The following is a 27143-nucleotide window of genomic DNA, read 5'->3' as shown; positions in this document are numbered from 1 at the left end:
GTTTGCAATGATAATAAATTGTTATGCACATTTTTAAGTGGATTTCCAGAGTTAATATTTCTCAAATATTAACTGCCTGCTACATTTTCATGTCTACTAGGAAGCAAACAGACAAGAACTTTACATAAAAGTGTGATGTTATTATTTTTAAATGGCTTCTGTTTTTTTTTTACCCACACAGTGCTTATCCCTATGGGCAAATCTTTTTTTTTTAATTTAATATCTTTATTGGAGTATAATTGCTTTACAGTGTTGTATTAGTTGCTGATGTATAACAAAGTGAATCAGCTGTATGTATACATATATCCCCATATCCCCACCCTCTTGCATCTCCCTCCCACCCTCCCTATCCCACCCCTCTAGGTGGTCACAAAGCACCGAGCTGATCTCCCTGTGCTATGCGACTGCTTCCCACTAGCTATCTATTTTACATTTGGTAGTGTATATATGTCCCTGCCACTCTCTCACTTTGTCCCAGCTTACCCTTCCCCCTCCCCGTGTCCTCAAGTCCATTCTCTACGTCTGTGTCTTTATTCCTGCCCTGCCCCTAGGTTCATCAGAACCTTTTTTTTTTTTAATTCCATATGTATGTGTTAGCATACGGTATTTGTTTTTCTCTTTCTGACTTACTTCACTCTGTATGCCTATGGGCAAATCTTTATAGAGGTTTTTCTCAACCTAATACCATAGCAGTATTAACTGGGTTCTCTTGTCAGAATGATCTTATGGGAACCAGTTTTAGAAGTGGATTTCTAAGGTTAGCGAAATGACAGTACAACACTGAGAGTAGCAGCAGAGAGATCATGGAAAATCAAAAACAGCCAAAGGCCTTTAGGTAAATCGGAAAACATTTATATTTTCTAGCATGTATTTTTCCTGCCTTTCTTCATTTTCATATCACTCTTTTAGTTCATGTTTTTTCTTTTCCTCTTGTGGATTCTAAAAGGAATTGAGATTGCTAAATTTTTTTTTATTCCTATAGACCAAATAAGCCTTATTTTGGAAACAACAAAAAGTATTGGCAGTTTATCCAACTTGACTTTTCCTGTAGTTATATGAAAATGACTCCCTAGATAAGCAAAAGGATCGACCAGAATGTCCTCTTGGTATAGAATAATGTCACTTAAATCCCTAACATACTTTGCCCGTATATTCAGTCCATAGAGTTGTGAACATTTTTCATCCACCCACCAAGTATTTGTTGTGTGCTAAATGGTATATAAAACACCGAGTGGGTTATAAAAGAAGTGTAAAACAGAAATCTCATGTTTTTGGAACCTTAAAATCTACTCAGAATTTTAAAATGTATACATGTTAAATAGTTTATTAAATGTAAAGCAATATGTTAAGTGCCATAATCATTTCACTTGATTTCCTGCTAATATTTTTCCTACCTCTCCAGTTGCTTTCTCTGAACATTGCATTTTCTATCCAGCCATTAAGTCATGGCATATCTTGGGGCTTGGTCCTCGATTCTCCATATTATGTCTAGTCTTTCCATAGGTGGCTATATCCATACCCATTAATTTCCACCTATACTGGGGGCACTAACATTTATATCTCTAGGCCATACTCTTTTCTGCCTTTTTGATACCTCCTGTTGAATAACAGATCCAAAAGTTGACTCATGATCTTCCCTTCCAATCTAGACACTCTTCCAGTACTTCTGTCTTAGGGGATGGCACACACCATTGAGATGTGAAATCTAGAAACACAAAAGTCATCCCTGACCCTCCTTTCTCAAATCTGTCTTTTTCTTTCCATATCCCCCAGCCCACCACTCTAATCCAGGCTTCCCATCATGCTTCACCAGGACTAGAGTGAAGACTCCTAACTGGTCTGCCTTCATCTATGCTGATACTTTCCTAAGTATTGTCCATATAGCACACAGATTATCTTTAAAATTGAAATTCCAATCATATTATCCTATTGCTTAAACATGTCAATGTATCCCCATAAAGCCCTTTCTCTTTCCTTTTTTTTTTTTTAAACATGATATTTGACAGCCTGCCTGATCTGGTCCCTATCTATCTCTGTCTTTGCTCTGTCCACTCCAGCTATACTGGACTCCTTGAAGACCCTTCCAAAGACCTATGAATGGAAAACTCATCTCCTTCTTTACTTTAGCTCTTACTTGGATTTTAGTTCCTAGCTTATGTGTAACTTCCTCGGGAAACCTCCTATTAATAGGTTCTCAGGATACTGTATACCTTTCCTTCATGACTCATTAAAAAATTCCATTTCTAATGTGATTTTTTTGGTTGGTGTCAGTTCTTCCACTTGATTGAAGTTATATGACAGCAGAAAGAGTATCTGTTTTGCTCACCATTATAACCCTAGTACCTAGCACTGTGTCTGGAACACAGTATGAGCTCTAAATATGAACTGAATAATTCTGTGAATGAAAGGATGAATGAAGGAATGAATGAAACAATGGCTATAATAGAGAGTAACAGATAAAATTTGTTGAAGAGAATAAGAATAAATGATAGGGAAAAATTAATGGAGGTTATGAAACTTGGGGAGGTCTTGGAAGGGAGGAGAGATTTGGAAGAGACAGTAAGGTGAAGAAAGGCATTCTGAGCTGGGGAACCATATAAGCAGAATATTTGGAATAGATATTATCTTCTTTAGGTGATAAGATGGTAACTTAATCAGGTAAAGAATTCTGGTTCATTTTTATAAACAGTGGAGTTAACATTGACTATCCAAGATTAGTCTAAACTTATGGATTTCAGAATTCCAGGCAGTAGGAGACCGTCCCAATAATACAGTTTATCTAGTACATCATTCCATTAGGAGAATTAAAAAGGTTTATGACTTTGCAAAAAAGCTGCTTTCTCAGAATAGGATATTTCAATTGATCTTTAAAAAAAACAATACAGAAAGTATTTTTCCAATCAGTGACTACTTGGTCTTATTCTGGAGAATTATTTGGAAAAGTTTGGTGTTAATGACTACAACCACAGTGCTTTCAACTCAGGTCAGGATGATAAACTCCCTCGTGTGTTTTCTTCATTTTAAAATTCTTCCTGAGTTTGATACATGCATAGTGGGATAGTAGGAACTATGATGCTATTACCTAGCTTCCCTATGAGACCCCTATCTTCCATTTGACATGGATTCAATATGATTAAAAGTGAAAATGGAAAATAAGTTAATTATTGCTGTTCTACATCTATTTCATTGCTCTCCTGTTTTTAATTCTTCATTTGTGTTGGTGACCTTTTCTGTGTTTGGGCAAGCATCCGCTAAGCTTTTATCCAGTGATTAAGAAGCATTCATTACACACTCTGTTTGACATGGTCATTACTTAATGCTCACTTAACAAAATTCTACAAGACCAAATTATCACAGTGGGTGAAGGAACAGATGGCCAGCTGGCCGGAATCCATGCCTGCTTCGTTTCATGCCTTCTCAAGTCTGCTACAAAGAAGCCACATGCGAGACCTAAAGAGGCTGTCCAAACAGTAACTTGCCTGTCCAGCTGTGCTTCAATATTCTCAGCTGTGCAGTCTGGGTAGGTACTCTTCCCATCTGAGTGTAGCTGGATCCCTGAGCTACAGGGATCTCACTCCCTCATGGTTAAGATGGCAGTCACAGAGGGCAGATTCCAAAAGTAAAAATAGAAATCCTTCCCCCTCCTCCTGTCATTGCCTTCAAAATCAAAACCACTTTGCTAAATTTCAAAAGAAAGAGCTGTAGTTTTGGGGAAAGAGTGCATCTACTTTTAATACCTATTTATAATTAAAAGATTATCTACAATCTGATATTTTACAAATTGCCACAGCCTTCAGCAAACAAAATTGAGCTTGGCTCCAGGCTTAAAACTGGATTGTTGCAACCTGTTAGCTGTGGATGAGAAAGGGCTACAAATGAAAATGCAACCAACCTCTAAACTTCAGGTTTTTGTTATAGACTATGAAATGTAGTTTAGATTATATGCTGTTATTCTAATTAACAAAATTAATACTACTTTTCAGTCAATCATCATATATTTATGAAGCAACATCAGAGTATCTAGTACTTTATCAGCATATATGGGGATAAAACAAAATACAAGGAGTAGGGGTTCCTGTGCACGAGTGTTTATAATCTCATCAGGGAGACAAAAAAAAACCATAAAATAATTAGAGAAGGAAGCAGTATACAGTGAGATGCTAATCATGCAGTACAGTCGGCAAGTTCAGTAGAAGCCTGAAAAAGGTGAAGAGCTGTCAGAGGAAGATTGATGAATATGGAAATTTTGTAGCTGCTTAGAGACACCATGTGAAACAGTGAGATTGCTTGATGCTCCTGAAACCTGGGCTCAGATATTTGCTTATAACAGAAACACATTGGTCTCTTCTCTGTCTTTACTCCATGCCCCATCCTACTGACATGTAGAAGAGGAAACAAACCAAGGTAGCTAATGGCAAACTTGAATGATATCTTACCACTTTGCACCACCTGCTGATGTGTATTCTGGAGCTCGAATTGTATTTTGCAATGCATGGAATGTGAGTTCTAACAGATGCACTTTTCAAACAGGTGATTTGCTGAGTTCTGTTTGGAAACAGCTCCCTGATTTTAAAGGGCTTTTTAAGGAATTAGAGAGAAATTCTTATGATTTATTGGCAATAACCAGAGCTGGCTTATTACAATCACTAGAAGCAGAAAGAGATTTTTTCCCCCTAGATTAATCAAAAATTATTGAATGCCCTTTTTTTTCAATTAGATTGGATTGCATTTATGGTTTCTAAAGTTTCATAGGAATTTTCACAAGGAAATCCCTCCTCTTACTCTAGTGGCTATCTGAAAAAAAGGAAAACATGACATTGATTATCATGATGGTCCATACTTTAGATATCCATGTTTCCTGTAGATTTTAGAAATGTTGATCCTATTGACCCAAGATTTCAAGGTGCACTTGGGTCTTCTGTTACTAACTTCAACAGTAATAATTAATTTTATACAGCATTCAGTAGTTTATAAAAGGCTTCTATAGAATTAGTGTCCTTTATTATAGAAAGGAAATCAAAGGGCAACATTATCTTTTGTCTTGTGTTCAGTACATATTGTCCTGTTAATGAGTATATCACATAATCAATCACGAATCAAATATTATTGGTTAGGTAAAAGATGTCCCAAAACAGACAGCATGTTTTGAAGGACTAAAAAAAATGTATATGCATTGTGACTACAGACGAGACAGATTTCTGTTTGAGTAATAAAACATTCTGAGCTGACCTGGTGGTTTAGGAAGCTTATTTTGCCATCAGTGCAGGATGAATGGACAGAGGAAGAAATGTAAGATGGAGCTATAGTAATAGTTATCACTTTGTAAATGATAGATCCTCTTGCTATATTTTGTTAATAATTTTTAAAAGTCATAATATTTAATAAGATATGTATTTATTGGGAAAAGAGGACATATCAACTATTGTCACTCAAATGATTACATGTGTTTATAGAAATAACGTGTATAATGGCTTTCCTCAGAGCGTTGTCTGACTATGTAAAAAACGTACTACCATTGGCAAGCCCAACTCTAAACTAGAGTAAATGGCTAAAGATCAACCCCAAGAAATCTTAATTCTTTCTTGAGTATTTTCTTCAGTTTTGCAGTGACAGGTCCTCCTTGATGGCACCTAAATAGCCACTTCTGCACTCTTCCTAGGCACTACTCCAAACTTAACTGCTCTCCTGTTCTCCAAAATCATCAAATTTTTTACCACTCTGTGTGATGAGTGCCAAGTGAAATTAGTTTTAGCTAAGGTGTTAATTGTTGATAAATATGAGTGCTTTGTCAGCCCACTCTAACAATAGACGAGGGCTCTGGTTTCCTTATTCAGCTTCGTTGCTACAAGAAACAACTACTTAGGGACTACAGTGGATTGAAGAGTACCTGTCCAAAATTCCTGTCTACCAGGAATCTCAGAATGTGACCTTATTTGGAAATAGGGTCTGTATTAGTTTGCTGGGACTGCCAAAACAAAATACCACAGCCTGGGTAGCTTAAACAATAGAATGCCTTTCCTCACAGTTGTCATAGTGCAAGATCAAGGTGACAGCAGGTTTGGTTTCTCCTGAGGCCTTTCTCCTTGGGTTGTCGATAGCTACCCTCTTACTTTGTCCTCACATGGCCTTTCCTCTGGTATTGGAACATTGCTGATATCTCTTTCGTGTGTCCAAATTTCCTCTTCTTGTAAGGGAGATTGGATTGGGTTAGGGACCATATTATGGCCTTCTGTCACCTTAATTGCCTCTTTAAAGTTTGTATCTCCAAATATAGTCACATTTTGAGATACTGGAGGTTAGGGCTTCAACATATGAATCTTGGGGGGACACAATTCAGTCCATCACAAGGGCTTTGCAGATGTAAGTAATTAAGGATCTTGAGATGAAATTATTCTGGACTAGGGTGGGCCCTGAATCCAATGACTGGTATACTTATAAGAAGAGGAGAAAACACAGAGAAACACAGGAAAGAAGTCATGTGAGGGTGGAGGCAGGGATTGGAGTTATGCTGATACAATCCAAGGAGCGCCAAGAGCCACCAGAAGCTGGAAAGGATGAGGAAGGGTTTAGCCCTAGCATCTTCAGAGGGAGTATGGCCCTGCCGACACACCTTGATTTCAGACTTCTAGCCTACAGAACTGTGAGCAAATAAATTTCTATTGTTTGAAGCCACCAGGTTTGTGGCATTTTGTTAAAGCAGCCCTGGGAAACTAACACAGGAACCCTAAACACCTTTGTAGCCACTAGTCATCTCAGTGCCTTCCTCTAGACAGTTATATATGAAGAGAGTCCAGTATTAATTCTCGAGGAGAAAGTTTTTCAATAGGTATTAAAAAAAAAAAATCTCTCTTTAGCCTCAGATTTCAGTTTTCATAATGTATTCAAATATTTTATATTTAAGGAACAATTTGTTAAATTTGCCGATTCTCCCCTTAAATGGAGTGTTTTAGGTTTATTTATAGTTTACCTCTCTATACATATACAAAATACCCAGAAAATATTGACAGTTTTTTCCTCAAATGGCTGAATTTACGTTTAAAAAGGAGTAGAAAAGAGGAAGAGGAGCAACTAGTGTTAAAAATGGTTTGAAAGCTTCAATCATGTGAACATTCCCAGACTAACTCCTTCTTTTTCAACTAGTTTAAAATAGAGTGGCAATGGCTCAAAATGGCAACTGCCAAAATGTTCAAACCTTATTAAATATAAAAGCAGCACTATGATAGAATTTTAACATGTTTTTTTGTTTTGTTTTGTTTTGCGGTACGCGGGCCTCTCACTGTTGTGGCCTCTCCCGTTTTGGAGCACAGGCTCCAGACGCGCAGGCTCAGCGGCCATGGCTCATGGGCCCAGCCGCTCTGCGGCATGTGGGATCTTCCCAGACCGGGGCACGAACCCGTGTCCCCTGCCTCGGCAGGCGGACTCTCAACCACTGCGCCACCAGGGAAGCCCTAACATGTTTTTAAGACGAGAGTTTGGAGTGAACTTTTGGGTCATAACTATTCCTATTTGCTTGCATTGCTAAAATAACTAGTGAAACTAAGCTCTTGCAATGGTCTTACTGGCATTTCCTTATTACATAATCTAAAATGTACATTTATTTTTAATATCTAAGTGCCAATGTTTTGAGAGTGTAATTTGTAAAATTGACCAGGTCTGTGTACACATTGTCACAGGAGAGTGTTAACCTGTTCACTTTCTAATAATCTGCTTACACACCATGAGGAATTCATGATCTGGGGCATAGTCTCTAAATGTGTGAAAAGCTAACCATGTTACACATATAGAAATCACTTCAACTCTCTACTGTTGGAATTGTGAGAAGGTAGATGCAGAAAAGCAGCAAACCATATACAGATCTATTGCTTTTGTGAGCAATTAATCTTGTTGACATATTTATATGAACTTGCATTAAAATGCCTGAAAAACATGCTGTTGACTTCAGTTGTTCATTAATATTGATCATATGCTGTCCCCATTGTGTTAGGTGCTACTTAAAGATTACCTACAAAAGTATTACAGCATTTTCGATTTTAAAACTCCCTGAAGCCTCTGGTATCTTGCAAGTCCGCTTATAATTTCATTAAGAATGACATTACCAAATGTTGTCTAATCAGATAATTTCGACCTTTATGACTACTATTCAGAACTGAAGCTCGTAACCACCATTGTGTATACTTCTTCTGTACACCTGTTATACAAAAAGGAGCAGACTTTTGAAATGGAAATGAATTGAGATGGCCCTCGTTTTTACAAGCTCTGAGTGGTTCAGTAACACTACTTTGATTTCAAATTTTGCTCTGCTGTTAAATTGTTTTCAAAGTGATGTATAAGTTATAGATTAGCACTGACGTGTTACAAAAAATACATGAGGTGTCCTAAATATTCCGAAGTTGGCAGCAAACGTTAAGAATGTGGCCATATTACAAACATTTGTTAATATGATTATCACTAAGGAAATTCTAGAATTAAATTTTCAGAAACCATTACATAAATAAAAAAAATGTTAATACTGAGCATAGTATATTTGCAGTGAAAGATAACCATTAAAATTATGTTTAAAAAATGAGATACATAAACTGGATCACTAAGTATTTTCTTTTGTTGTTAGCTTCCTCATCCAGCTGCTGACAATTCCATTCAAAACATTTATCACAAATTACTAGCAGAACTCAGCACATAATAGATGCCTAATGAATAGATGTTATTTAAGCTTAACTGGAAAAAACAAGTTAACAACACCTCTATGTTGAGGAAGGTCAGGGTCAGTTTCTTTCTTATTCTCACAGTACAAGCAATGGTATATGCCATAGGTGATGGTTATTATTTTTCAGTGTGCCAAGACATTAAAATAATACCTACTTACTTTCAGTAGCAAAATAGAGAAGATTATTTGATGGGGGAAAACTTAAAAACAGACAAGAGTTTCCTAGGATGTCTAATTCTCAGATGACCAGCTCACTTATCATCTGGGGAAAGAAACCTGGAAACTCTTGATACATATTTTAATTGTCATTATTTAGCATCAAACATAAAATTTTTTGGCTACCAAGAAAATTTTGTGAGTTGAGAACTTGGGCTACATTTGTTATCTTATCTTTATGCACTAAGTTATATTCTCATTATTTCTTTTTGCTAATGTTTTAAGTGAATGTCTTTATACAGGAATTATTAAATTAGGAGACTAAAACACTATTAATCAGATTATATGATGTTAAATTTTTCTTAATTATATATTTGCCAAAGAATTAGGATACAGGTATAATCATTAGGCAAAAGTTTACATTCCAATGATCTGTTATTTACAGTTATAATAATATTACAAATGTAATACTCTAGAAGCTTAAACTGCATTAGAGACAAAAAATATTGGAAACTAATTATGAATTTAAAGGACTTGAACCTTAAAAGGTGTAGAAAAGTTACAGAAAGTATCCTAATTAATTACCAATTGAAATGCCAAAAGATATTTATAGCTTATAAACCTTGTAAGATTTAATGGGGTCTCCGCAGAAGATATAAATGGTTATCACTCATTAGTCCCATATCGTTGTTTATTAAAAATTTATCAGAAACCTTCTGTGTGCTGACCATGACTCTTACCACAGAGAATTAAGGGTCTAATGGAGAAAAGTATCATGTAACCAGTCATTTCAACACTCTACCGGGAGTTCTCCAAAAGAATGTATACAAGGCATATAACATCAGTTTCATGGTATAATTATTAGGGATGAAAAAGAAAAAAATCTGTATGTTGGGCAGGGTCAACTTCTCATCTTCACAGTATAAGCAACGGTATACACATACCAAATATATTATTGCAAAATAATAGGCGGAAATGCATTTGACAGTTGATTTCAAACATAGCTGAAGTGGAGTACTGTTAGCATAGCAGAGCCTTTCTATATTCATAATATCTAACACGCTGACCCATTTGCTGAAAATACTCTGAAATATTTCCATGTAGGAAGCCTTTGGAGTCCTGTATTATTTATAGGAATGTGCTTAGTGAGTGCATGCTGATTCTGTAGGCATCTGTCAAGATTAACATATTAATCTACAGATCTTCAATGGGGCAGGAAGTGTGGCTTAATGGAAAGGGCTTAGGTTTGTAGTCGGGCAGAATGTGTTAAAGAAAATCTTGGCTTTTGCAGTTACACATGTTACTTAACCTCTCTGTGCAAACCTGTTTTCTTGCTTGTAGAACAAAGATATGTTCTTACAGAGCATCATAAAGAATACTATGTATTTCATGTTGCTTAATGTATAAAGCACTCTAGAAAGGTTAAATCCTTGCCCCATTTGCCTTATCTCATCCTCGCCCTGTAAATGAAAATCATTGAATTTCTTAGAGTAGGAAAAATAACAGCAGCTACAACCTTTGTAACAGATAATCTTTTTCTGAAACCCAGATGTCAGCTGAGGTCATGATGTCTTTGGGGGTATAAATAAAATGAGCTCCAACTCTCTAGCTCGTATCTTTGGGGAATCTCAGAGGCTTCACCAAGATTGCTGGGCAGACTTTGCCTGTGCCCTCAGGAAATATCTAAAGTGTCTAGGACTAGATACCTCTGTCAGCTCGGTCTTCAGGTTCCTGTATCCACTGGATTCTTGAGTCCCTCAGGCGTCGTGTCCTGCAACACTTCTTCCCTTCTGCCAGGATGAGCCAGATGAATAGCATAGCTCTTTCCCCTTGATTTCCCCCAATACCACACACAGGTCTGACTGTAGATCTGAATAGTCCAACAGAGACAGGTCACACTGCAGCAGTGCCAACAACTTAAACCTGAATTTTAGACATCACAATTTCTTACCAGCTGCTTTTCATCCCTATTACAGCTTCACAGCATACTGCTTGACCCCCTTCACTCCCTGAAATTTACTTCCATCTCTGCTTGTGGGGTCTCCCCTCCTGGGTTGTCCCCATTCATTCCTAAGTTCTTCCCTCTATATGGCAGAGCCACTAACTCATCCTCAGCTTCTAGCCAAGTTCTACTTTTCCAGAGATGCAGGAAGCATGAGTAAACAGAGTCATCTATTCTAGGCTCTCATATTTGCTCCTTGTTCTTCCAAGTGACTTCCATTGAACACTTTCCTTGTGATCACGGCTTTAACTGCTCCCAAGGACTGGCAGAGGCCTTACTATTTCAGTTGTTTGCTTTTTATCCCTCCCTCACCCAGCTCTGTAAGTAGAAGGGAACGTGGAAAATATTTATTTTCTTTCTGATATAAATAATATCACTCTCTTGAGGGGTCAGAAATAGCTTAATCATTTTTGGTTTTAATAACTTTTTTCCTACTAGAGAGAATTCCTTAAACTCAACATTCCTCATATTAATTGAGGTTTTTGGTTTTTATTTTTGAGAAATCACTGAATTCTTATTAGGCTTGTTTCCTCATCTGTAAAATTGAAAGATTGGATTAGGTGATCTCCAACGCTCCTTATTTGTTTAAAATTATATAATTCTTAGGCTATAATTATTAATATATTTTTGGCAATTATATGCATGGCTATCAGTTATCAGTTAATAAAAAAATCTAGGTCATGTATTTTCTTATTTTGAGTGAACTGATGAGTCAACCCTCTAATGTCACGTTTATTTCTTTCACTCCTCCCCAGTTGGTTGATTCTGTAAAGAATGTAGGTTTTAGGATCACAGATTCTTAGCTTGAGACCTAAATGCATCACTTGTAGATGTTCATTTGGGAAATATTACCTAATCTTTCTGTCTTTAAGTTTTTGAAAAAGGTAAAAGAGAATGGTAAGGACAACTACATCATCTAGTTGCTAGGAGGAATAAATGAGATTATTTATGTGAAAGGAATTTGTAAGTTGTCAGGCATCGTTAATGTTAATTAATTTGAGAGGAGGGAGGAAATAGAAGTGAGAAAGAAGAGAATAAGGGAGGGATTCTGTAGCATGGTTTGCATCTCTTGGTGATGGAGAAAAATGACCACTGGTGTTAACATCTTCTTCCTGTCTCAAACATCTACAACATACCACCTCAAGGACAGGTGTTAGTTGGTCTAATTGACAAGTACTGCATAGCACTAAACTACCTACTTGAATAAATGTATTATTTTTAATTGGTATGAAGATATCTGGAGAAAAATCACAGCTACATTGATTTCTTTTCACTCTTTGAAAGTCAGCCCTACCAAGAATTGAGGATCTAGACACCAGAGTTGCCACATTGTTGCCTATTTCACGTATATCTTTATTAGATTCTACAACCATTGAATTTCATGAAATTTTAAACTGGAAGAAACTGTCAAACAGCTACTGGAGGAGGTGATAGAATTATGAAGTCTTGCAGGATAGCGTTGCCCAAACTCTGAGTGCTTTCTGTTGTCAACTTTGTGATGATGGTGAATTTCCTTTTCTCTCATCAAGTTGTTAAATGGCTTTGACCCACACTTGGGTAGCCATTCACTATTGCGACCTTTTAATACAGCAGTCCCAAAACCTTTTTGGCACCAGGGACCTGCTTCGTGGAAGACAATTTTTCCACGGACAGGGGTGGGGAGGGTGGATGGTTCAGGTAGTAATGTGATCGATGGGGAGAGATGGGGAGCCATGGGGAGCGGCAGATGAAGCTTCGCTCACTTGCCCGCCGCTCATCTTCTGCTATGCGGCCCGGTTCCTAACAGGCCACGGACCGGTACCGGTCCATGGCCCAGAGGTTGGGGACCCCTTACTTAATAGCCTTGCCCCCACCCAGCTGACTCTGGTTATCACCATTCTTGTGCCAACACTTTCACCTACTCTAGTCTCTGCTGAAACCACTCACTTTTCTTCACTAATCTTCCTCCAGACTCTGGAATTTATCTCTACATATAGAGTCAGACACTTGGTTTAATTACTCTCGCTTGCCTTTTCTAGTATGTACATCTTAACTTTCTCTTCAGTGATTTTTGTTTCACATAAGTGTGTTCTAGTCTCTCCAATTAAAAAAAAAAAGGACAAAATTAGAGAATACTATATATTTTGCTTAGCCTTTCTTCATCTCCCAGGGAGAACTTTTTCTTCCTTCAACTTTTCTTCACAAACTCCAATCTGGATTCTGCCCTGAGTCAATTAGCATCTTCCAAGAGGCCAACTAACAATATAAGACAGAATTAGACGTGCAAAAGGTTTATTGGAGGGGGGGATAACTGTGATGGACAAACGGGAGAGAGAGCAAGAGTAGGTAGGATGAGCCTTCAGAGACTGTGACACAAGCCTGTCAACTCTGAAGAGAGAAAAGGAATGAAGGAATATTGCAAAGAAAAAGCCTTGGATGCTATGCCAGTTGGAAAAATCTCAGCCATACCAAAGGGGCACCCCAGAGTAAAGAATGTGCAGTAGAGGAGTGCCAGGGTCAGGCAGGACTGGCCCAGCTCTACACCTCCACCCCAGCAGCTGGTTCTCTCCAAGGGAGGTGAAGCACCACAATCCTATTGACTCTCCCAGTACCAGTCACTCTGGTGAAGTTACTTTCTCAAAGCTTAAAAATAACTCTCGGGCTTCCCTCGTGGCGCAGTGGTTGAGAGTCCGCCTGCCGATGCACGGGACGTGGGTTCGTGCCCCGGTCCGGGAAGATCTCACATGCCGCGTAGTGGCTGGGCCCATGAGCCATGGCCGCTGAGCCTGCGCGTCCGGAGCCTGTGCTCCACAACGGGAGAGGCCACAGCAGTGAGAGACCCGCGTACCGCAAAAAATAAAAATAAAAATTAAAATAAAAAAACTCTTCTCTATATTTGCAACTTTCAATGAGCTACTTCCTACACATTGGCAAAAATTGTAGTTCTCCCGAAGTATGCCCCACCACAAGCTCACAGATAGTCGAAAAAATTATTGCAACCAGCTATACACTCCCCTTGACCCATGAGGTTATAGTCACTTACAAGCTTATGCTACTTTCACCAGCAGGATACAAAAGCTCTTCTGTGTTTGTGACTCTAGAAATTGCCATTCACTATTACTTTTTAAACATGCAGAAGAGATGCTATAATTCAGAGACCTTAATAACAATATTTTACTTAGTGCTAATACTTTCTGAGTGTTTCATATGTGTCTGTTCTGGGTATTTTATATGTATGATTTTTTTTTAATTTTTTTTTTAACATCTTTATTGGGGTATAATTGCTTTAAAATGGTGTGTTAGTTTCTGCTTTATAACAAAGTGAATCAGTTATACATATATATATGTTCCCATATCTCTTCCCTCTTGCGTCTCACTCCCTCCCACCCTCCCTATCCCACCCCTCCAGGTGGTTACAAAGCACCGAGCTGATCTCCCTGTGCTATGCGGCTGCTTCCCACTAGCTATCTACCTTACGTTTGGTAGTGTATATATGTCCATGCCTCTCTCTCGCTTTCTCACAGCTCACCCGTCCCCCTCCCCATATCCTCAAGTCCATTCTCTAGTAGGTCTGTGTCTTTATTCCTGTCTTACCCCTAGGTTCTTCATGACATTTTTTTTTTCTTAAATTCCATATATATGTGTTAGCATATGGTATTTGTCTTTCTCTTTCTGACTTACTTCACTCTGTATGACAGACTCTAGGTCCATCCACCTCATTACAAATAGCTCAATTTCGTTTCTTTTTATGGCTGAGTAATATTCCATTGTATATAGGTACCACATCTTCTTTATCCATTCATCCGATGATGGGCACTTAGGTTGTTTCCATGTCCTGGCTATTGTAAATAGAGCTGCAATGAACATTTTGGTACATGACTCTTTTTGAATTATGGTTTTCTCAGGGTATATGCCCAGTAGTGGGATTGCTGGGTCATATGGTAGTTCTATTTGTAGCTTTTTAAGGAACCTCCATACTGTTCTCCATAGTGGCTGTATCAATTCACATTCCCACCAGCAGTGCAGGAGTGTTCCCTTTTTTCCACACCCTCTCCAGCATTTATTATTTCTAGATATTTTGATGATGGCCATTCTGACTGGTGTGAGATGATATCTCATTGTAGTTTTGATTTGCATTTCTCTAATGATCAATGATGTTGAGCATTCTTTCATGTGTTTGTTGGCAGTCTGTATATCTTCTTTGGAAAATGTCTATTTAGGTCTTCTGCCCATTTTTGGATTGGGTTGTTTGTTTTTTTGTTATTGAGCTGCATAAGCTGCTTGAAAATTTTGGAAATTAATTCTTTGTCAGTTGCTTCGTTTGCAAATATTTTCTCCCATTCTGAGGGTTGTCTTTTGGTCTTGTTTATGGTTTCCTTTGCTGTGCAAAAGCTTTGAATTTTCATTCGGTCCCATTTGTTTATTTTTGTTTTTATTTCCATTTCTCTAGGAGGTGGGTCAAAAAGGATCTTGCTGTGATTTATGTCATAGATTGTTCTGCCTATGTTTTCCTCTAAGAGTTTGATAGTTTCTGGCCTTACATTTAGGTCTTTAATCCATTTTGAGCTTATTTTTGTGTATGGTGTTAGGGAGTGATCTAATCTCATACTTTTACATGTACCTGTCCAGTTTCCCCAGCACCACTTATTGAAGAGGCTGTCATTTCTCCACTCTATATTCCTGCCTCCTTTATCAAAGATAAGGTGACCATATGTGTGTGGGTTTATCTCTGGGCTTTCTATCCTGTTCCATTGATCCATCTTTCTGTTTTTGTGCCAGTACCATACTGTCTTGATTACTGTAGCTTTGTAGTATGGTCTGAAGTCAGGGAGCCTGATTTCTCCAGCTCCGTTTTTCGTTCTCAAGATTGCTTTGGCTATTCGGGGTCTTTGTGTTTCCATACAAATTGTGAATTTTTTTGTTTTAGTTCTGTGAAAAATTCCAGTGGTAGTTTGATAGGGATTGCATTGAATCTGTAGATTGCTTTGGGTAGTTGAGTCATTTTCACAATATTGCTTCTTCCAATCCAAGAACATTGTATATCTCTCCATCTATTTGTATCATCTTTAATTTCTTTCATCAGTGTCTTATAATTTTCTGCATACAGATCTTCTGTCTCCTTAGGTAGGTTTATTCCTAAATATTTTATTCTTTTTGTTGCAATGGTAAATGGGAGTGTTTTCTTGATTTCACTTTCAGATTTTTCATCATTAGTGTATAGGAATGCCAGAGATTTCTGTGCATTAATTTTGTATCCTGCAACTTTACCAAATCCATTGATTAGCTCTAGTAGTTTTCTGGTAGCATCTTTAGGATTCTCAATGTATAGTATCATGGCATCTGCACAGTGACAGCTTTACTTCTTCTTTTCCGATTTGGATTCCTTTCATTTCTCTTTCTTCTCTGATTGCTGTGATTAAAACTTCCAAAACTATGTTGAATAAGAGCAGTGAGGGTGGGCAACCTTGTCTTGTTCCTGATCTTAGTGGAAATGCTTTCAGTTTTTCACCATTGAGGACGATGTTGGCTGTGGGTTTGTCATATATGGCCTTTATTATGTTGAGGAAAGATCCCTCTATGCCTACTTTCTGCAGGATTTTTATCATAAATGAATGTTGAATTTTGTCAAAAGCTTTCTCCGCATCTATTGAGATGATCATATGGTTTTTCTCCTTCAATTTGTTAATATGGTTTATCACATTGATTGATTTGCGTATATTAAGGAATCCTTGCATTCCTGGGATAAACCCCACTTGATCATGGTGTATGATCCTTTTAATGTGCTGTTGGATTCTGTTTGCTAGTATTTTGTTGAGGATTTTTGCATCTATGTTCATCAGTGTTATTGGCCTGTAGTTTTCTTTCTTTGTGACATCCTTGTCTGGTTTTGGTATCAAGGTGATGGTGGCCTTGTGGAATGAATTTGGGAGTGTTCCTCCCTCTGTTATATTTGGGAAGAGTTTGAGAAGGTTAGGTGTTAGCTCTTCTCTAAATGTTTGATAGAATTTGCCTGTGAAGCCATCTGGTCCTGGGCTTTTGTTTGTTGGAAGATTTTTAATCACAGTTTCAATTTCTGTGCTTGTGATTGGTCTGTTCATATTTTCTATTACTTCCTGATTCAGTCTTGGCAGTTGTGCATTTCTAAGAATTTGTCCATTTCTTCCAGATTGTCCATTTTATTGGCATAGAGTTGCTCATAGTAATCTCTCATGATCTTTTGTATTTCTACAGTGTCAGTTGTTACTTCTCCTTTTTTTCTAATTCTATTGATTTGAGTTTTCTCCCTCTTTTTTTTGATGAGTCTGGCTAATGGTTTATCTATTTTGTTTATCTTCTCAAAGAACCAGCTTTTAGTTTTATTGATCTTTGCTATCGTTGGCTTCATTTCTTTTTCATTTATTTCTGATCTGATTTTTATGATTTCTTTCCTTCTGCTAACTTTGAGTTTTTTTTGTTCTTCTTTCTCTAATTGCTTGAGGTGCAAGGTTAGGTTGTTTATTTGAGATGTTTCCTGTTTCTTAAGGTGGGCTTGTATTGCTATAAACTTCCCTCTTAGAACTGCTTTTGATGCATCCCATAGGTTTTGGGTCGTCGTGTCTCCATTGTCATTTGTTTCTAGGTATTTTTTTATTTCCTCTTTGATTTCTTCAGTGATCACTTCGTTATTAAGTAGTGTATTGTTTAGCCTCCGTGTGTTTTTATTTTTTACAGATATTTTACTGTAATTGATATCTAGTCTCATAGCGCTGTGGTCAGAAAAGATACTTGATACAATTTCAATTTTCTTAAATTTAGTAAGAGTTGATTTGTGACCCAAGATATGATGTATCCTGGAGAATGTTCCATGAGCACTTGAGAAAAATGTGTATTCTGTTGTTTTTGGATGGAATGTCCTATAAATATCAATTAATAAGTCAATCTTGTTTAATGTATCATTTAAAGCTTGTGTTTCCTTATTTATTTTCATTTTGGATGATCTGTCCATTGGTGAAAGTGGGGTGTTGAAGTCCCCTACTATGAATGTGTTACTGTCGATTTCCCCTTTTATGGCTGTTTGTATTTGCCTTATGTATTGAGGTGCTCCTATGTTGGGTGCATAAATATTTACAATTGTTATATCTTCTTCTTGGATCGATCCCTTGATCATTATGTAGTGTCCTTCTTTGTCTCTTGTAATAGTCTTTATTTTAAAGTCTTTTTTGTCTGATATGAGAATTGCTACTCCAGCTTTCTTTTGGTTTCCGTTTGTATGGAATTTCTTTTTCCATCCCCTTACTTTCAGTCTGTATGTGTCTCTAGGTCTGAAGTGGGTCTCTTGTAGACAGCATATATATGGGTCTTGTTTTTGTATCCATTCAGCCAATCTGTGTCTTTTGGTGGGAGCATTTAATCCCTTTACATTTAAGGTAATTATCGATATGTATGTTCCTATTACCATTTTCTTAATTGTTTTGGGTTTGTTTTTGTAGGTCTTTTCCTTCTCTTGTGTTTCCTGCCTGGACAAGTTCCTTTAGCCATTGTTGTAAAGCTGCTTTGGTGGTGCTGAACTCTCTCAACTTTTGCTTGTCTGTAAAGGTTTTAATTTCTCCATCAAATTTGAATGAGATCCTTGCTGGCTAGAGTAATCTTGGTTGCAGGTTTTTCTCCTTCATCACTTTAAACATGTCCTACCACTCCCTTCTGGCTTGCAGAGTTTCTGCTGAAAGATCAGCTGTTAACCTTATGGGGATTCCCTTGTGTGTTATTTGTTGTTTTTCCCTTGCTGCTTTTAATGTGCTTTTTTGTATTTAATTTTTGACAGTTTGATTAATATGTGTCTTGGTGTATTTCTCCTTGTATTTATCCTGTATGGGACTCTCTGTGCTTCCTGGACTTGATTAACTATTTCCTTTCCCATATTAGGGAAGTTTTCAACTATAATCTCTTCAAATATTTTCTCAGTCCCTTTCTTTTTCTCTTCTTCTTCTGGAAACCCTATACTTCGAATGTTGGTGCATTTAATGTTGTCCCAGAGGTCTCTGAGACTGTCCTCAGTTCTTTTCATTCTTTTTTCTTTATTCTGCTCTGCAGTAGTTATTTCCACTATTTTATCTTCCAGGTCACTTATGCATTCTTCTGCCTTAGTTATTCTGCTATTGATCCCCCTAGAGTATTTTTCGTTTCATTTATTGTGTTGTTCATCGTGGTTTGTTTCATCTTTAGTTCTTCTAGGTCCTTGTTAAATGTTTCTTGCATTTTCTCTCTTCTCTTTCCAAGATTTTGGATCATCTTTACTATCATTATTCTGAATTCTTTTTCAGGTAGACTCCCTATTTCCTCTTCATTTGTTAGGTCTGGTGGGTTTTCATCTTGCTCCTTCATCTGCTGTGTGTTTTTCTGTCTTCTCATTTTGCTTATCTTACAGTGTTTGGGGTCTCCTTTTTGCAGGCTGCAGGTTCGTAGTTCCCGTTGTTTTTGGTGTCTGTCCCCAGTGGCTAAGGTTGGTTCAGTGGGTTGTGTAGGCTTCCTGGTGGAGGGGACTAGTGCCTGTGTTCTGGTGGATGAGGCTGCATCTTGTCTTTTTGGTGGGCAGGTCCACGTCTGGTGGTGTGTTTTGGGGTGTCTGTGGACTTATTAGGATTTTAGGCAGGCTCTCTGCTAATGGGTGGGGTTGTGTTCCTGTTTTGCTAGTTGTTTGGCATAGGGTGTCCAGCACTGTAGCTTGCTGGTCGTTGAGTGAAGTTGGGTGCTGGTGTTGAGATGGAGATCTCTGGGAGATTTTCGCCGTTTGATATTATGTGGAGCTGGGAGGTCTTTTGTTGACCAGTGTCCTTAAGTTGGCTCTCCCACCTCAGAGGCGCAGCACTGACTCCTGGCTGCAGCCCCAAGAGCCTTTCCTCCACACGGCTCAGAATAAAAGGGAGAAAAAGTAGAGAGAAAGAATTAGTAGAAGTAGGAAGAAAGAAAGAAAGGAAGGAAGGAAGGAAGAAAAAAAGAAGAAAAGAAGGAAAGAGGGAAAGGAAGGAGGGAGGGAGGGAGGGACGGTGGGAGGAAGGAAGGAAGGAAGAAAGGAGGGAAGGAAGGAAGAAAGAAAGAAGGAAGATAAAGTAAAATAAAAGAGTAAAATATAATAAAGTTATTAAAATAAAAAATAATTATTAAGAAAAGAAATTAAAAAAAATGGACGGATAGAACCTTAGGACAAATGGTGGAAGCAAAGCTATACAGACAAAATCTCACACAGAAGCATACACATACACACTCATAAAAAGAGGAAAAGGGGAAAAAATCATAAATCTTGCTCTCAAAGTCCACCTCCTCAATTTGGGATGATTCATTGTCTAAAGGAAGGAAGGAAGGAAAAAGAAAGAAAGAAAGAAGATAAAGTAAAATAAAATAGTTATTAAAATTAATATTATTAAGAAAGAAAAAAAATTAAAAAAAAAAAGGACGGATAGAACCCTAGGACAAATGGTGGAAGCAAAGCTATACAGACAAAATCTCACACAGAGGCATACACATACAGACTCACAAAAAGAGGAAAAGGGGAAAAAATCGTAAATCTTGCTCCCAAAGTCGACTTCCTTAATTTGGGATGATTCATTGTCTATTCATGTATTCCACAGATGCAGGGTACATCAAGTTGATTGTGGAGCTTTAATCCGCTGCTTCTGAGGCTGCTGGGAGAGATTTCCCTTTCTCTTCTTTGTTCTCACAGCTCCCAGGTGCTCAGCTTTGGATTTGGCCCCGCCTCTGCGTGTAGGTCGCTGGAGGGCGTCTGTGTTTTGCTCAGACAGGACGGGGTTAAAGGAGCAGCTGATTCAGGGACTCTGGATTACTCAGGCCTGGGAGGGGGGAGGGGCACGGAGTGAGGGGCGGGCCTGCGGCGGCAGAGGCTGGCGTGACGTTGCACCAGCCTGAGGCACGCCGTGCGTTCTCCCGGGTAAGTTGTCCCTGGGTCCCGGGAACCCGGCAGTGTCGGGCTGCACAGGCTCCCCGGAAAGGAGGTATGGATAGTGACCTGTGCTCGCACACAGGCTTCTTGGCAGCGGCAGCAGCAGCCTTAGCGTCTCCTGCCCGTCTCTGGGGTCCGCGCTTTTAGCGGCGACTCGCGCCCGTCTCTGGAGCTCCTTTAAGCAGCGCTCTTAATCCCCTCTCCTCGCGCACCAGGAAACAAAGAGGGAAGAAAAAGTCTCTTGCCTCTTCGGCAGGTCCAGACTTTTCCCGGACTCCCTCCCGGCTAGCCGTGGTGCTCTATCCCCTTCAGGCTGTGTTCACGCTGCCAACCCCAGTCCTCTCCCTGTGCTGCGACCAAAGCCCGAGCCTCAGTTCCCAGCCCCGCCCGCCCCGGCGGGGGAGCAGACAAGCCTCTCGGGCTGGTGAGTGCCAGTCGGCACCGTTCCTCTGTGCGGGAATCTTTCCGCTTTTCCCTTCGCACCCCTGTTGCTGCGCTCTCCTCCGCGGATGCGAAGTTCCCCCCCTCCCGCAGTCTCCACCCGCCAAGGGGCTTCCTAGTGTGTGGAAACATTTCCTCCTTCACAGCTCCCTCCCACTGGTGCAGGTCCCGTCCCTATTCTTTTGTCTCTGTTTTTTTCTTTTTTTCTTTTGCCCTACCCAGGTACGTGGGGGAGTTTCTTGCCTTTTGGAAGGTCTGAGGTCTTCTGCCAGCGTTCAGTAGTTGTTCTGTAGGAGTTGTTCCACATGTAGATGTATTTCTGGTGTATCTGTGGGGAGGAAGGTGATCTCCGCGTCTTAGTCTTCCGCCATCTTCCCCTCGTCCCCCTTATTTATTTATTTTTGGCTGTGCTGGGTCTTCGTTTCTGTGTGAAGGCTTTCTCTAGTTGCGGTGAGCGGGGGCCACTCTTCATGGCGGTGCGCGGGCCTCTCACTATCTCGGCCTCTCTTGTGGAGCACGGGCTCCAGACACGCAGGCTCAGTCGTTGTGGCTCACGGGCCCAGTTGCTCTGCGGCATGTGGGATCCTCCCAGACCAGGGCTCGAACCCGTGTCCCCTGCATCGGCAGGCGGACTCTCAACCACTGCGCCACCAGGGAAGCCCTGTATGAATTGTTTTCATCTCTATCATCCCCCTTTGTGGTAGATTGTATTAGTATTGCATTCAACAGAAGATGAGACTGAGGTACGGAGAGGTTAAATAAATCGTCCAAGACCACATGGCTAGAAAGTGATGAAACCAGGATTCAAACCCATGCCATTGATCTCTAGAACTCCCCCAACTACTACATTTCCTATGGCACTAATATCCAGAACACTTTCCTCTATAAAATTATTAATTGCAAAATGTTGACCCAATGTCTACTTTAAAGCATATGCATCATGCAGCAATATTCTTTTTCTATCTTTCAGGTCCCTGCACTCCTAATCCGTGCCATAATGGAGGAACCTGTGAAATAAGTGAAGCATACCGAGGGGATACATTCATAGGCTATGTCTGTAAATGTCCCCGAGGATTTAATGGGATTCACTGTCAGCACAGTAAGTCATCCACAGTCATTGTGCTTTTACTATCACTGATTGCAAAATATACAAGTCATTATTCTTGTTTGTAATAGAATGATAGAATCTTTGAGCAGCAAAGAACCCTGGCCATTGGCTAATGCTACTTCTCTCCCACTGAATACACCACATTCCCCACTGACTCCTAGACTGTTTCTATCCTCCCAGGCGTGTTGGCCCTTTTCATCGTTGTTCAGCCATACTTGCAAAATGCTGCTTTTATATTGAACTGATATGTGTCTCTTTCTTTCACATTTGTCCTAACGCTGCATTCTTCAAGCTTCCTAGACATTATTCTGTTGATTCAGTTCAGAGATGATACCCAGAAAAGAAAACTGCCCACTCTGCCCTATCTATAAGCCAGCTTCCTCCTTCTCACATGTCAGCAGTTTTAGTGTGAAAATCTTTGTAAGTTCAACAAGTGTGCTATCTGCATATCTCTCTTTTATGCTTGTTCTTATTTAACCTGAAGTTAAACAAAATATGTCCACTTGTGATGATTTTTTCTTAGAAGTATGGCTCAACATTACTGTCCTTCTAAGGATTTCTAACAGTAAAAGTCTGCCTTTGTATACTCTTACACTCTCCACCCTAGAGCCCTGCAGCACAGGAAAAAAAAAAAGTTAGGATGATATGACCTTGGCTACAGTCCTTGCCACTAAACACTGGACAACATCCCATTATGAAAATTCTATTCTCATTTCAAGAGGGGATTCCTCTGTAAGTGTGTGTGCTCTATGCAAGCAGCCCTTGATTGGGGGGGCTCAAGTGGGGTTGCCAGACTGTCTTCCTCCGGATGCTGCTCTGACACTATGTCACAAAGCTTTGCCAATAAGTTAGTAATATTCTCTTCAGGTGATTAGATAAGTGTCAAGGCAGCCAAGATTCTGGGCTCCCATCTCTGTCTTTCCAGAGATGTTTTGAGATATTCATGTGTGAAGGCTGAGCAGTGATGCTACAATAAGGAAGAATCAGCTGTGGGGACTTTGGACTCAGCCTGACAAAAATCAGGAGCTTCTCAGTCCCTTGTTGGTGATCTGAGCCCTTAGAGACAGTTACAAGCAGTGTAGGTATTACAGTAGACTGTATTATGTGTATTATAACAGGCTTCTACAGAAATTCCACAAATTCCTGACCATTGAAGGTCTCCAGAAAAGTACGCAATATTCTCAAAGTCTCAGAGCCAGGATGCACTCTGCATTTTTTGCTGATGATTGGAAATCTGGCTCTGTCTGACATATCCAATTTTGCCTTACTCATTCTTAACATCATGGTCTTAATCATCACTCTAGTATTCGTGGCTTATATATTCACTACTCACGCTAGGACATTCGCCATTCCCCTCTTCCCCTCCCTCTGATCAATATCCTATTCCTCCTTCAAGACTCAGGTTCTATTAAGACCTTAAACCTATGTTTAAGGTTTATGGGAAGCTGGAGGCTGAGGGATTCAATTTAGAACTGGGATTTTGTGGTCTAAACAAACTGGTCCCTCTTCTCTGAAGTGCATCACTATTAGAAGCAGCAGAGAATAAGGGAAAGGGATTGGATTTGGAATCAGAGACCTGGATTTGAGACCTGACCTCTAAGTTATTGGATAAGTGACCCTGAGCCAGTCACTTGACCTTTCTGTGCTTGAAGACATATAAATAGAGGAATTGAACTAGAAATAAATGATCTCTGGCTCATACGAGCTAGGAGAGTATTATGACTAAATGGGTAGCTTGCTTACTGTACAAAGGTTATCAGGTCTTCCTCTTTACAGATAAAATTGAAAAGGATTATATATTGGGAAAGAAAATTTAGAAGTGCTGGAAGCCCTGAGAGCTTTTCCAGGTGGGAGAACCAAAAAAAGCAGCTGTTTAGTCCCTTGCAAGAACTGCTAGGGATTTGGGTTTGCGTTTCACAGCGGTAATTATCTTATAGCCTAGATATACTCTAGAACCTTGCTATTCAAAGTGTAGTCCTGCATCAGCATTTCCTGGAAGCTTGTTGGAAATGCAGATTACCAGGTGCCACCTCAAACCAATTAAATCAGAATCTGTTTTTAAAAATGATCTCCAGTTGACTCCCACACATATCGAAGTTTGAGAAAAACAGCACAAGGCTTTCAGTAGCTATAACTAGTCATCTCATAGGTTAAGGTAGCAACTTCTGCATTCAGTTACATAACAATACATTGTAGGCAAAATATTTATTATCTTTTTGCTAATAAAAACTATAGTGAAAATCAGAGATGGACCAATATAATATGAACATTTCATTTGGGAAAAGAATTGAAAAAAATTCTTCAGACATCCAGTTATAGCAGGGCTTACTAATTTAGTTCTATATGACAGAATGTGAATTAAATATCTTTTGGAATATGCTAAATAGTTAAAGAATTTTAAGTTTCATGATATAGGAGTGACAAATACATAGTTAATAGGTTTAGTTTAACAACTATTTTGTCAGTATGTTACAAATTAGAAAAAATGTTTCCAGTGCTAGCATTAATATTACCTACATTTTTTTTTAAAATTAGGTTTTGGTTTTGCAAACAGTTTTAGGTTTACAGAAAAATTGAGCAGAGAGTACAGAAAGTTCCCGTATATCCCCCTCCCTTAGTCTCCTCTCTTATTAACTTCTTGCATTAATTGGGTATATTTGTTATAGTTGATGAACTGATATTACTATATTATTATTAAGTAAAGTACATAGTTTATATTAGGGTTTACTATTTGTACCGTACGGTTCTATGGATTTTGAAAAATGCATAATAGCATGTGTCCACCAAAGCCTCATACAAAATAGTTTCACTAACCTAAAAATCTGTGCTCTGCCTATTCATCCCTCCCTCCCTACGCCCAACCCCTGGCAACCACTGATTTTTTTTTTTTTCACTGTCTCTGTGGTTTTGCCTTTTCCAGAATGTCATACAGTTGGAATCCTACAGTATGTAGCTGGAATCATATACTATGTAGACTTTTCAGAGTAACCTGTTTCACTTAGCAGTATGTATTTAAGTTTCCTCCACGTCTTTTTGTGACTTGATAGCTCTTTTTGCTTTTAACCACTGAATAATATTCCACTTTATGGATGTACTTCAGTGTGTTCATTCGTTCACCTATTAAAGAACATCTTAGTTGCTTCTATTTTTGGCAATTATGAATAAAGCTGCCATAAACATTCATGTGCAGGTTTTTGTGTGGACATAAGTTTTCAACCCATTTGAGTAAATACCTAAGAGTGTAATTCTTATGGTAACAGTACATTTAGTTTTGTCAGAAACTGCCAAACTGCCTTCCACAGTGGCTGTACCATTTTGCATACTTGTCAGCAAAGAATGAGAGTTTCCTATTCTCACAAGCATTGGTTATTGCCAGTATTTTGGATTTTAGCCATTACAAATGCTTGTTTGGTAATGAAAATAGCATGAGGTTGTAACTTTATAACTAATAATGATTAGTATTGGTTTTTATATAGAATTATCAAATTATACATGTTCTTAAAATGCCATACATTAATGTGTATCATATACATATATATGTAATTATGTGTATATATGTGTATCTACATATATGTATATATACACATACGTGTGTGTGTTAATTATAAGATGTAAATTATAAGATGAGTTGAACACCAAAATTGTCTAGAGGTTAGACTTTTGAAAGGCATTTTTAAGCAAGCTCTTTTCTGGTGGGAGCCGCATTTTGGGCTGGCTAGAAGTAATCATATTTTATTTGTTGCCTAGTTACAATCTAATGCCTTAGGGAAGGACTGTTTCTTCATTCTCAGAATTCTGTGCCCATCTTACTGAAGGCATTCTGTGCATTCTCCCTACCTGTGCACAGCTCTGCAACCTTCAATTCCTTTTATTGGGTTGGCCAAAAAGTTCAAACTGAGAAGGTTGGCCAGAAAAATCACAGAATCTAAAATTTTCCTCTTTGTATATTATGCTAAATGTTGTAAACCAGTTTGGTGTTAATTTGATACTATTGACTAATGGATTCATACATTCAACAAATATCTATTGGGGACATGAGTCATTTTACTTTTTTAAATTACATATTTCACTTTTCTCAGAGTTAGCCAATGGTATTTGCTGTTTTGACAATCACTGTTCATTGGATTAATTATATGTTTTGCAGTTACATGTGTTTTCTGATAGATGATGCTTGTTAGAATCTGGTTCCACCTCAGCCCTATTGAATCACAGTCTTTGATTGGTACCCTGGATATAGTTAAAAGCATCCATATGGTCCTTAGGTGCACCAAGCTTGAGGACTACTGGCTAAAAGAATGACCTTTAATTTCCAAATTATACAGGAGTAAACTTGCTTTTAGGGAAAGAATTCTGGATTAGACTTGGATTTTTGATGCAGTTCTATCTTGATCAATTGATGAAGACTTGGTTAGTATTTAATGGTTCTTTGATTCAGCTTTCTCATCCAACGATTCAATTCAATTCAATAAACACTGAGAACTTCACACTGTATTATGTGCTGGAAATAATATGTCTATAAAAAGTAGAATTAATAATCCTTTGCCCTGTTTCCCTAAATAGGATATTTGTTAGAGTAAGATGAGACATTTTAGAACATACTTTACATATCTTAAAGTGTAACAAATTCCTAATGGATGAATATTTTAAAATATAATGCGGATTCCTATTGGTCTTTAATTTTTCCCTTCTCTTAAAAAAATTTTTAATTGTAATTTTTTTTGAAAAATATGAGTTGTAGGGCCGGGGGCGGAAAGCCTAATTTGGAACTTTATGCTTTTCTATAAGAATTCCTCTCTTACATCCTTAGTTCTAAGAGGTA

At 38.6% G+C, this 27143-nt stretch overlaps 1 protein-coding gene across 2 annotated transcripts in view; it reads left to right on the top strand.

The window, feature by feature from the left end:
* Window positions 1–27143, top strand: part of EDIL3 (EGF like repeats and discoidin domains 3) — a 430500-nt gene that overhangs the window by 184406 nt on the left and 218951 nt on the right. For both annotated transcript variants that reach the window (XM_060295985.2, XM_060295984.1), the window contains one exon: window positions 22187–22315. In XM_060295985.2, the coding sequence (XP_060151968.1) occupies window positions 22187–22315 (129 nt within the window). The remainder of the gene's footprint in view (window positions 1–22186; window positions 22316–27143) is intronic.

Source organism: Globicephala melas, chromosome 3 (genome assembly GCF_963455315.2).
Source record: "Globicephala melas chromosome 3, mGloMel1.2, whole genome shotgun sequence".
Classification (NCBI taxonomy): Eukaryota; Metazoa; Chordata; class Mammalia; order Artiodactyla; family Delphinidae; genus Globicephala; species Globicephala melas.
The sequence above is the reverse complement of the archived record's forward strand: the minus strand, read 5'-3'. Positions and strand labels throughout refer to the sequence as shown.